A 12339-nucleotide genomic window follows, 5' to 3' on the forward strand; every position below is an offset into this window, starting at 1 on the left:
CGTCTCTTTTTAATTAATTTGCCTTATTTAGAAATGCTGGAAATTAGTCGAAGCCCAAAGTGGAGACATATGGGAGTGAGGGGTAGATACCCTGGACCCTGGACCCCAGAACCTTTTTTGTTTTCAATTTTCATAATCTCCCCAATGGAGTCAGATCTTGGTTGCTCCTACAACCCCCCCTCTTCTGGACCGAGTTGAAGACTAATCTAATACTTTAGGCCTAATGCACCTAAACGGTATTGAACCCTTGTGCGGTTCCGTACATCAGTTCCTGGACGGTGAGTGATGGGACTCACTGGGATGTGCCTCCAGTGTGGTGGAGAGGCGAGAGCTGGGGTGAAAAGGTCACGACTGTGGCTTCTAGGTAGGAGGGGGTGAATAAATTGTGTGGTGCATGAGTAACCCGACTATAAGAGAAGGTCCTGTAGCACACCATGTGATATGTACAGGATCACTTCCATCAGAAGCCTTTCGAGGCTTCGAGGGCTGAAACGTTGCCTTTGGTTTCGGTGTATTTAGGTTGATCCTGGTTGACCTATATAGCATATACCTTGCTAATCTACGGCACATCGCTTCCTCCTCAATTTTGAAGCAGAGGTAGCAAAAGTTCTTGTGCAACTTGGTGTCTGGTCCTGGAACCTGAGCCAGCCGCCACCTTAAAGCAGCGCACGGCGCCCTGAAAAGTTTTCAACACACTTTTTAGACAACCCCAAAAAAAACACACCTCTGCTGGCAGGAGCTGCGGTGATTCCACTGTTCACAAGTGGCCTAAAAGCACCTGCCACATCCCCGACGCAAAGATGTCAATAAATCTGGCCGCTAATGTAGCCCCCAATCTTCTTCCCTCACTCCCTCTCTGCTCTGCCTCTAATATTAATGAACGTCGGCTGAAGCGCCGCCGCGGGCAAAGATAGAAACATGTTCTTTCCGCTATGCTAACATGAACAAGGTTAGAGCCTCCCGTCCTCTGAGTGCAGCTGGGAGGAGCGCGTGCTAAGCTAGCAAAGGTGCTATGCGGCGTTGACTAAGACAGACAGGAATTAAAGACTTTAGCCTTTTGACAGGGCTTTTCCCAGAGACCGAGGACGCCCCAGACGAGGGGGGTCAATGATGAAGAGCAGCCATGAAGAGAACATCATCAAAACGGCTGGTGAATAATAAAGGGCGCGCCCGGTGGAAGAAGACACTTTTTCACTTCCACCCACTGTCAGAGCGCAGAAGTTGGTTTACAGCAAACCGAACCTTGAGGCTATTTTTATCGCTTCCAACTCGGGCGAAGAATCTTCTGTATTCTTCCCCCAAAAGAAACTGTGATAATGAGGCTTCGCCAGCGACCACGTGCCCATTAATATTTGATGCGTCTTTACACACACGCGAGCGCGCTGGCAGGAAGAACCACGCACAACATGTAAATCCGCCAAAGTTGTCACATCCAAGATGCCGCGCGGCGCCTCCGTTGGAGCCGCGAGACCGGGCGCGCGCACGTGCTCTTGGCCTACATCTCGCCACGACAGTCATGTGGCTTCCCTGGGACAGCAGTCATTTGTTACTGTCCTTTTAATCATGCTAATGCGACCCCGCGTTCCGCGCGCACGCCGCCGCGCGCTCACACAAATTAAAGGGAAAAGAAGAAGAATGGAGAGCCCAAATCCCTGAAGGCGTATGAATATCTTAATTGAAGAATTCTCCAACTCTGTGTCTTTCCGCCCTCGTGGGCACCCTTTACACACCGGCGTGCACACATTCCGATAATTTAGGGCACAGTATCGCGCGCCGGCTCCGCCAGGCGGCTCGAGAACGGCGGTGCCACCACACTGAATCACATTAAGTGGCAGTTTTGCTGCGCGGGACGCCATCTTTCCCGGGTTTTTTCCCTCTTCTCCAGTGTTGGAGTCCATTAGTATTCCGCTCAGACATTCCTCCACTCTCTCCTCCTCTCACGTTCCTCCTGGGAGTTAAACCCCGTGCATGTAAAGTGATCGGGTTTCTCTGCCCGACCCGCATGGGTGCCGCTGCCACATTATGCAGGAATGCGTTATCGATGGTGGTGGTGGTGGGGGGGGGTCCTGACGCGCACAGAGGGTTTTGTAAAGTGTACGATTAACAATTCGCTTACAGCTTCAGTAGCTGCGGTGAGTATTGACGCATAATCCATCTGCTGTATTAAAATTCAAGGGTAAGTTTGAAATTGATATACAAATGTAGTTGAGGACACCCAGCTAAGCTAAGCATCACCTAGCTAAGCTAAGCAACATCTAGCTACCAGTTTGGAGCCCAGACACGTAAAAATAGATAGAACATATACATATAAGGAGCCATAGAGTTAGTTTAAAACCAAGTAAACGAGGGGTCATATCCGAGTGTGAAAGTGGGCGGAGACTTCGGAGGGTGTTAGGTGCATCCCGGCGTGTCCTTGGGAGGTAGAGGGTGGGGATTTGTTCTCTTTTTTGAATGTGAAATCAACGGCAACGATTAAATGTGGTTGGCTTCTTTATTTTTGTCGAGTTCACCGCGAACAGGTCCCAGCAGTGGGGGGGACGGGGGGCGAGACAAAAGACTGTCCCAAATTCAAAACCCGGTAGGGCCTGAGGGCGACACTAGCAGGAAGCGCGCTACATAAATGTCACGGGACTCAACCGAGCAGGCGGCTGTCCGACCCCTTTAGGCCAGGATGGAAAGAGCTTGGTGGCGTCAACGCGAACTCATGGGCTCCGACGTGCGTGAGCGACTCTGCGTTGATCAACACAAACATTAACGTGGCAGAATTTTGGACAGGATGCTAGTGGCTAACGCTAGACCCTGCCTATTCTTACAGTGGGGCCGGAGCGTCTGAATAATGTGACCAGTCATTTAACAGCAGCTTAAATGTCCAACCACAACCACCCACACGCTCAAAGAAACCCCTGGTCTGTGCACCTGTGTCCACCAACAAGGCTCATATTTTGCTGCAGCCTGAATAATCATGCGTTCCTGACCTCAGAGTGGAAAAGGTTCAGAGTATCGCAGATTCATAAGGGGGGGGGAAGACAGCAACTCTTTAAAAGCGTAGCCAAGGGCGCATTTGCACAAGTGCTAGCTAAAGCCGTGGCGGCTCTCTACAGCGCTTTTAACACGCCCGGTTTGTCTGAGGGAGGCATCGTCCTTTATCGGCATATTTCATGTTTCCCAGAGGGCTCTGTGAAGCGGGTGATATTATTGAGGAGCGCTGAGCCTTATTAAATTCCCAAGCATATTACCAGCTTCTCTCTCTCTCTCTCGCACACACACTCGCGCTGATGTCTCTCGACCAGTCACTGATTACACTCCTCTCCCTCGCCTAATTCGCCTGTACCGCAGCTCAACCAGACCCCCCCCCCCATCCCTTTCTCGAGAGGAAACAAAGGAAGTAAATACATATTATTGCTTTTCTCCTCCCTCAAGTGCCACTCACAGCTCTCCCCTCCGGAGCGCCGTGACTCACCCGCGGCTCCGTCCCGACTGTTCCGCGCCGTTCTCGTCGAGCACATTTCATCAAAAAAGGACAAAGATAATTCTTATCTTTCAACCAGCGAACTAGACGGAGAGGAAATACAGTGGCAGCTTTGAGATGGCGCCCCCCCCCCCAACCCAACCCCAACCCTTCACAGCCTCACTCGATAACGGCGTCCTCCGCAAACGACGAGGGAGCGCGGGTGCTAACGACCTTAGCGACCAGCGGGTTGTCCCGCCATCTTACCATATTTGTATTTACGACCCTGGGATGTCCCCCCCGCCTCCTGGGCCTGGAGCGCCATTTCCATACGACCTTGTGTGTACTGAGGTTTTTTTGGGGAGGGGGAGAGAACAGAATGATTTGCTTCAATCTGGGATACGACAGAGGCGTATCGCTATGGAAATCCGAGAATCGCCAGGCGGGATCGCGATACCCGTGAGGGTTTAACGTAGCACGTTGCAGAGCAAGTTAGCATCTCCGGGCAAAAACAGGGTGGGTGTCAGAGCGACCGTCTCCAGGTGTTTTCAGCTGCGACGAAAACAACAAAGAAGAAGTCCGCCGCAACAAATCCGGCAATCGTTGCCTGGCGTGTTAGTTGCCGGTGTTTGGATCTCCTCTGAAGTCCCTCCTGCATCGTCAGCCAACGCGAATAAATATTTCCCACAACCCCAGAAGCGCGGGAATCAAGGCCGGGTGGGGAAGCAGAAAGGAGGGAAAAAAATCAATTGGTCGAGAGCTTTTTCTATAAAGGGAGCCGGTGGTGGTGGTGGGGGGGGGAAATGGGCCTGTCAAGGCGGATGAATAATGAAGCGTGTTTTCAGCACTTCAAAGGTAAAGGAGAAGAGGAGTCGGCAAAGTTACGTTATGTACTCCGTGTCGGCTTCATGCCAAATTCATCTGACTAGCATCGGAGTCGGAAATAACGCGCCCAATTCGGAGGTCTTTCCGAACTCGTGGTGATGAAACAGCCTCTTGCGGAGTCACAAATTATGACCTGATTACCGGGTAGAAGAAACGGCGTCGCGTGGAAGCCTTTTACGGTAGTTAATGTGGCACCGACGGGCGCATGCTAGGTCTGAATAACCATGCTGTGGGCTAATTTACTACCTCTAATAGAAACTCAGAGAAATAAATTTTCTCCCAAATTTCCCTGATTTTTAAACCCACTCTTCTATTCTTTCTAGTAAAAAATGGCCTTTGATCATCAAAGAGCCCTGATGGGATCAGTCCTTCAAAAGGAGAAACGGCAAGAAATATCACGTTTCCTACAGCGTGATGTCATCTTAGGGGTCTGGCGGGTGTCACGCTACATTAGAGCTAGCATGATGCTCCAGAAGAGCTATCAATTTAGCCGGCTCGCCAGTGAGTGTCCAGCTGTCTGACACGCGTCCGCTGGCAGTCCGAGCCTCTCTGGCCTCGCCCGGCTGTGCTTGTTGCTTCTGATCGGGGATCCATTTGGTGTAAATTGACTCATTTTGTCGGTGGGAATCAGAGCAGAGAAACAGGAAGAGGGGAAACGGTGAACTCTGCCGTTGTGCTTTGATCGCTCTGACAGGCAGCGTGAAAAGTGCATTTCAGAAAGGATGTTCGCCTGTGATGAGCCCGCCAGAGTGACAAATTGGGCCCCGGGTGCTTTAAATAATATACTGTGTTGGGCTCCAACCGCCGAGCTGCACTCGTACGCCTCCAAACTGCCCTGTCAGAGGGTGGGTGAACCCGGTTGAAGGGGGTGAGCGGCTTCATCCTGGGGCCCACAACAACTGTCTGTTTCTTATTTGTCCTGATCCGACGTCCGATAGCATCCAGATTTCGCAGGTTTACAGAAGGCGAAGCGGCGCTTGAGTGATGAGTGCGTCGTGCACCACCGCCGCCGTCGAGCGTCGGCTAATGAAAGCTTGGGACGCGCGGCGCTGTCAGCCGGGCGAGGAGGAAAGGGAACCCGAGACCTGCGGGAGTCTGTAGCGGCCCAAATAAGTGCTAAATACTGTCAAATGGCTTTAATGCTATCGGTAATCACCAGAAGAGACCCCATCAGTTTAGCGAGCTCCTGAAAACAACATTAATGTTTTTTTCTGCGCCGGACAATTAGTTCCAGCGAGCAGGATGCTACATTTATTCAAATCGATTTGTAGCCATTTTGCTATCACCAAAGCTCATTTTCACACCTTCCCTTGCAGATTATGGCGATAACGGGTTCACGTCTGTCATGAGTCTGTCATGTGCACTAGCTAGCGTATTAAGATTCCTGTTAGTGAGGCGAACTGTAATGAAATGATCATCAGAGGAAATGGAGAAGCAGCGTGACCCCTCGTCTCTCGAGCCAAAGTGTGAATAAGTGGCAACGCAGAGTCGCTCTGCACTAGCAAATCCAATCCACTGCTCTGGGAGGGAAGAAAATGGCCTATCTACGAGATAGTTTCTAATCCAGGACACCTTGGCATTATCAGGCTGGATCGCGCTGAGCTCCTCCTTGAGCAGGAGTGGCTGAATGCCGTTTAAGGCACTCCGTTCGGAAGGGGAAGAGATCCGACGCTAACAGTCTCTCCTGGTGGGGTACGATCACGTTTGGCCATTAGGCAGCGTCTCTGGACACACTTTGGTGTGAGTAATGAGTATGCAAATAGCACTAATGGTGGCCCCCTACGCCTGACGCCTGTCAGCTAGGATGCGGGAACTTCACGCCGACAGAGAAACCTGACAGTTTTGAACACTCGAGGTACCGCGGGGGGCTTCGGCACAGCTGAGGCACCCTGGCCAGACCTGAGGGGAGATTAAAGAGGTGCTGGAGAACCTATTTGCTGACTGGCACATCCTTTTGGCGCTTTGATGGCAGCGCTGAGCGGTCTGATGAGGCTTGTTTTTTTAAACTTTCCCAGTGTGAGTCCCATCTCTCGCAGAGGGGAAGATCTGTAGGACATGTCTCATCCCTCATTTAGCTAGTGGTCCATCCAGGAAAGCTGCCACCTTCTAAAGCCTCCCTCATCATGTCTGCATAGGAGCTCAGCTGTTGTCCCTAGAACAGCCGGTACTCCGGTGGTAAACCTAAAAACCTTTAGTCACCCCTCCTGCTACCTACAGCCCCCCGATGAGGTCGTGACTCACCGCAAACCTCTGCCCGCTCTAGCCGAGAACGCGCTAGCAGCTGAGAGATAATTGCTACACTCAGGATGACAAGCCTGGTAGGTGGTGAGTGTTGGCTGTGTGACTCATGAGCGAAGCGAGCTAGCCAGCAATTGTTAACCGCTTGTTACAGTTGGAAACTTTTAGACGACAGATGTTGCTAACGCTAGCTGCTCCGAGACAGACTACCGGTGCTCATCTGTTTAAGGATGCGTCACTAGAGCTTTGATGATCCTGGTTCCGAGAAATCCACAATTAAGGCCTGGGATGAAATGTTCTGACTCATTTTTGTCCCCGTTTTGATTGATTTTGTCAATTATAGGGCAGGGTTTGTGCGCTAATCCTCGCTCTCGCCACGGTCCTGATAGCCCACGACACAGCTGAGGCGTCACCTCTGCCGTTTGTCTTGTCACGGACCTTATTAGAGCATTCAGTCAGAGGAAAAGGAGAAGAAAATCGCCGGCTTTCTTCCTTCCCCCCTTTTTATTTTAGCGTGGATTTAATCGAAATTGTATTTTGACAAATAACCATTTAATGGTGTAAAACAGGCAATTGTGCGAGCGTGCCTGGGACTGTGCGATAAGAGCAGCGGTGGAGGGGAAGCAATGACACTCCGCTTTCTAAAGGCTGCTGGAGTGAGAGGAGGGCTCAGCCGGGACGTGAGGGAGCCTGAACTTTGTAGAACACCGAACAAAACAAAAAAAGGGAACGATTTAACCCCTTGCTAACTCAAAGTATACCTCGGTAAGCCCTGCCATTTTTCGAAAAACACCCCCTACCCTCTGTGATCCTCCGTACTTGTCTGAGAACGCACCAATATGCACACATGGGCCAAACTGCTAATGCACCGTTAGCTACAGCTACAGAGCCAGCACAACCATGACGTTTTATCGGCTGCAAGCAGTGCGCGGCGCGGTAGAGCGCCTAACGCTAATCCAACTGCTCCTCCGGTGCGTTTTGAATAAGCTCAGCGCTGGAAAACAAACCAAAGGAAAAAAATAATTCATGAGCTGAGATGTGGGCACTCCATCATTTTATACAGTAATTTCATTTATTTTTAGACATAAATGAGTTACAAAGACGGGAGTTGTAGCTAGTTAAGGTGATTATAAGTGCGGAGCTTCAAGGATAATATGAACGATGAGTGAGAAAATCCCTTTGTTTTTGGGTTTATTTGGATTTAGGAATATTTAGGGGGCATTTTTGCGCGAGGCGGACGTTTGTTTCGAGTCGTTTTTTCCTCTTTTCAGCCGCCTGTTGTGTTGTGGCTGGAAGCCAGCGCCATCACTCTTATTAGCAGAGTGGCTGAGTCACTCCGCTTCCCTCGGCTCCACATTATTCTGCTGTTGTTCCACTTATAGACGAGGTCAGAGGTCGGAGGCGCTCCGAGGACGCCAGGTCCGTGTGCGGACGGAGACGAAAAATATGCTTCCCGTGACCGCGGAGGGGGGGGGGGCAGTCTGGACAGGCAGAGGGAGGAGAGCATCTTCAAAGGAGAGCGAGAGAACAAGCCCCATTTGATAATTGGCCGAGAGATCTTCACCAGAATGAAATGATGCTAGTTAATCTCTCCTCAATTAATTACCCCAAGAGCAGGCCGCGGTGCCTCCATTCCTCCAGAAAGAGTATTGACCTGCCTGAGAAGAACAAACCGCAAGCCCTCGCTGCTGCTCCCATCTTCCACCTGCCAGGCGGAGGAACGTGGCCGGGTGGTCGCTGGGTTCTTTGCTCCGCAGTGTTCGGGCATCGCGAGAAGGCGAAACAAAAGCACAGCTCGCTACACGACTCAATCGGTCGAATATTTCCCTTCCTCTCGGACTACCGGTGGTGGTGGGGCTGGATTCCCAATTATTCCCTCAGTTCTCCTTGGCAGGCAGTAAATACTTCAAGAGGCTCAGAGGGCTGAGAACAGATCACCTGCTGCCTGCGCTAACAGCATCTCTGCGCCTCTCCTGCCAGGCTCGCTGCTAAGGCGCCGAGAGGTTGGGCGGTTAAGGTCGGATCATCTCCGAAAGAGGCCGACCATCGGAGACCGCAGTGATTAGGAGCTTACGGAGGTGCTGTTATTTTCCGCGCCATCCATCAACTCGTGCGTCCCAGTCGCAGGACACCTGCGGGGGGGGGGACTCATTAGGGGGTTAGCATAGCTTACACCTCTGAAAAGAACAACCTTACGGCTGCCAATGCTATTTAATCACACCGTAGCTGTGTGGAATGACTTGCATTTTTAAAGGTCGTTGCACCCTGGGAAGCCCCTTTTTTCCTCGTCCCCATCGTCCCCCGCACGCCAACACGCACGTCTCTTCTAAGCTAGCATCAGAAAGGCAACCATCCTGAGTTCCTCCCCTCAGGTCATCTGTCCTCTATATTCTTCCACCTTTAGCTGCTTGTATTCCATCTCTTGTCTATCTTTGAAGCTGAAGACCTCTCCGCCGCGAGGCGAACGCCAAAGGGGCCCCGCAAACATTGCGAGGCTCATCTCGCACCTTAATTAGTCGGCAACTTTCACCTAATTATGTGTGAGGCCCCACTGGATGCAAAAATAAGCCCCTTGTGATCTTGTAGCACTTCTTTTCTTTTCTTTTTTTACCAGTGTCTCTAATCTGGAACCGTGGAAATAGTCCTAATTACAATTTGAGCGGGAATGTGTTGGAATTTTTACAGATTTTACTCGCCGAGATGTCAACAGTCATCGGAACACTGGAAGTCGTTGTTTCCGAGGGGTCATTTTGAACCATAAACGCATCTTTGGATTGATTGGTTAATTCGAGTCAGCCATTAGGAACTCAGAACGTGTGATTCCATTAGACTACTGTATGTCTTCTGTTAGCAATCTCATGATCCCTCTTCCCTGTTGTCTCGCCCTCCTCCCGTCCTGGATTCTCTCCGCTCTTTCCCGTCTCCGCTCCCCTCCGCTGCTCTCTTTGGCAGTGTGTCTGGCCTGTGACGGCCCAGAGGCAGCCCATGCTGTCTTCTCCCCTCATTCTGCCGTTTCCTTTCTCCCGTGGCCCCGACGCTCGGCACACTCGGGTCCTCCTTTCTTTTCATCCTTGCCTCTTTGTCCTTCCTCTCCCAAACTCTGACCCTTTCAGCTGTCCGGACTGTCAAAGGCGCACGGTACCGGCACAGGCAGCAGCGACGCCACCTCTGCCGGGTCCTTGCCTTGACTTATTTTGGCCAGATGGGGGGAATCAGGGTCGGGGTAAAGCCACGCTAACATGGCCATTCAGCAAAATTCCTGTTTGACCTCAAGTCCCCATTAAGTTGCGACATATGGACACGTACGCGAAAATGAGAAATGATGAGTACTTGGCTACACGGTTAGCAACTTCAGCTAAGGAGGAGGCTCCCCTCAGCTACCTGGCATGGAAATGTCGATTGTTATTATCCACCATTTGCCCTCCCTGCATCGTCCTAAGGAGCGGCAAAGTCGCCGCGTCAAATCGCTGCTGAGGCCCGGCAGCGGCGTTCCTTTCAAACCTCCCGCAGCGTGAGCTCGTCAGCTGACAGGGTGGCGAGCTAAAGCCAGCTAAGAAAAGCCTCGGCTCAGCCGGTGCCGCCGCTGGCCCACTTTCAACAAAACATAGAGACTCTGCCTCTGTGGGTCCGTGTTACGCCTCCTCTCCTGCGCATCCACCCCCACCCCTTATCTGGAAACCTGTTTATGTAAAGGGATGGATAATGGTTCGCCATTGAAAGAGGGCTAAACCAGTGTTCTCTGGCCAGAGGCTGGAACCAGAATGGAGAACCATCAGAGAGAGTTAGCACCGGTGACCCACTTCTATTGTACAGCTAGCACAGATGCTTCCGATCTTTACAAATGGCACAACAAAAGCTGGATACGCTCCTTTGAGTGATTCCTGAACTGGGATTTGAAAGCATCCACTGGAAGCACATCTATGCACGATTGTCTCGCTGACATGTTTTTGTGGGCACAGTCTTGCTAGCATTAATAGCTACACAAATTACTCTGCAGTTTCGCTGAGGCTAACCCTTCCTAAATTTTTTATTGGTAATCTTTGTCTCCATTTCATGGGTAGTTGATTTTTTTTAAAGGAAATCCATTTAAAAAAGCCATGTGTTTGCCACAATAGCTCAGTGGGGAGTCAATGGAGTGCGGCTAAGGCTAAGCAGCTCTTGGTGCAGGGGTAGTTTTTTACCCTCTGTGTTGTCCAGTAGCAACTGGGCCAGATTGAGGGCCGTTCACTCATCGTCTGGAGGCAAACGGTTGCGACCTGGGGGGTGGTGACACCGTGTGGACCGTGTTTTCCTCCTTCACGACATCCTCCATCTGTTTTTACGTCATTTTGCCGCTATTTTTGTCATTTCCATTAACGCACCCCACCTTTACGGCCCTCATCAAACACCCGCTCGGCTGGCGGGGTTCATTAATGGCGAGCGCCCCCACACCACCACGCCGCTGCTCCCTCAGGCTTCGGTTGTATATCAACCTGCGGCGATCCGTGGATTTGGCGGGAATAAGATTGATGACTGGCATTGGCAGGAAGAGCCGAGGACTCCCTCCGTCCCGCCCTCACCTCACCCCCGTCTCCTCTCTCTTTTGTCTCAAATGCATTTTGTCCCGTGTCCGCCCCCCACGCACCTCCTCCGGCCACTGTCCCGGTGCCGCTCCGCCGTTTAACGCCTCAAATCTACCGACAAACTTTTGATTCCTGCAGAAAAATGCAAACCCAAGAGTGATTTATGTTATTTTTGCTTCTTTCACAGGAGAAAAAGAGCATTAAAAGTAAGCCATGGTTGAACTCCTTGTTTTCCTTTGCTGCTTGGCTGCCTGGCACTCACCCTCGCTTTTGCCTGATTTTCTGTTTTCCATACGGCGCCTCCACTCATGAATAAATCCCATCCAACATCTCAATAACACCGATGCTCTTATTAACTCTGGGTCGCGCTCGGTCGGGGCTTCGGAACAGACACCTTCTTCGCCCCCCGACCTGCCTTTTCTTGGTTTGTTTGCTTTGCCGTGTCCTATTTGGGGTAATTACAGCATCCCTCGCATCAGGTTGGGGGCAATAAAACCCTCTTGCCGTTCCGCCGCCGGGGGGATCCGTCAAAACCGTTGTCCTGGCGTAATTTGTTTTCTCTACGATAATAAAAAGTACACTTAATCTGATGCCCGCCGCTAGCAAAGGTAATTGGCTAAGACCCCTATTAGTGGAATTAAGAGGATATCGGGGTGCTTCAGCCACACAAAGCTATTAAGCTACTTAGATCCAAATGTGATTGCCGTCTGTCAGTCACCGCGCAGGGAAAACGCAGCGTTGTCAGAGCTCCCATCTCGCAAACAGGCTGGCATTAGCATTAGCGGCGCAGAGCAGGCCTGGCGGAGCGTCTTATGTTCAAGGCCGATTGAAAAACAAAGCGACCTCCCTCCCTCTCCTCCTCCCCCCACCGCCTCTCAACACATAACACATTTTGGAAGCATGACCTTATCTCAACTTTGATTCACGCCACCGATTTTGTTTCGTTTATGTTGGCGGCGGAGTCTTTTTTTTCTTTTTTGTCGTGTGGAATGAGTTCTGCATGGAAACTGTGACTCCGGTCAGACCCGGGCGGCCGGTAACCATTGCAACCAGTTTTTTGTTCTCCACCTTCTACATCAACACGCAGATGCGGTGACGACCACGGGGGGTGGGGGTGGGGAAAATCACGCATCTAAAGAAGGAACAGCCAAATCATGCCACACAAACACTCAGCGTCAGGATATTTGCACATTACTTTTTCTGGCT

The 12339-nt window shown here is 51.2% G+C and overlaps 1 protein-coding gene and 1 long non-coding RNA gene across 7 annotated transcripts in view; one reads left to right on the top strand and one right to left on the bottom strand.

Moving 5' to 3' along the window:
* The window catches only part of LOC130522476 (uncharacterized), a 205570-nt gene that overhangs the window by 98080 nt on the left and 95151 nt on the right, over window positions 1-12339 (bottom strand). The window lies entirely within an intron of this gene.
* Window positions 1-12339, top strand: part of pcdh7b (protocadherin 7b) — a 73960-nt gene that overhangs the window by 58183 nt on the left and 3438 nt on the right. For 3 of the 6 annotated variants that reach the window (XM_057026901.1, XM_057026902.1, XM_057026903.1), the window contains one exon: window positions 11321-11339. The exons of the other annotated variants lie outside the window; for them this stretch is intronic. In XM_057026901.1, coding sequence (XP_056882881.1) covers window positions 11321-11339 — 19 coding nt within the window. The remainder of the gene's footprint in view (window positions 1-11320; window positions 11340-12339) is intronic. 6 annotated transcript variants of the gene reach the window in all.

The sequence above is a fragment of the Takifugu flavidus genome, chromosome 3, assembly GCF_003711565.1.
Source record: "Takifugu flavidus isolate HTHZ2018 chromosome 3, ASM371156v2, whole genome shotgun sequence".
Lineage (NCBI taxonomy): Eukaryota > Metazoa > Chordata > Actinopteri > Tetraodontiformes > Tetraodontidae > Takifugu > Takifugu flavidus.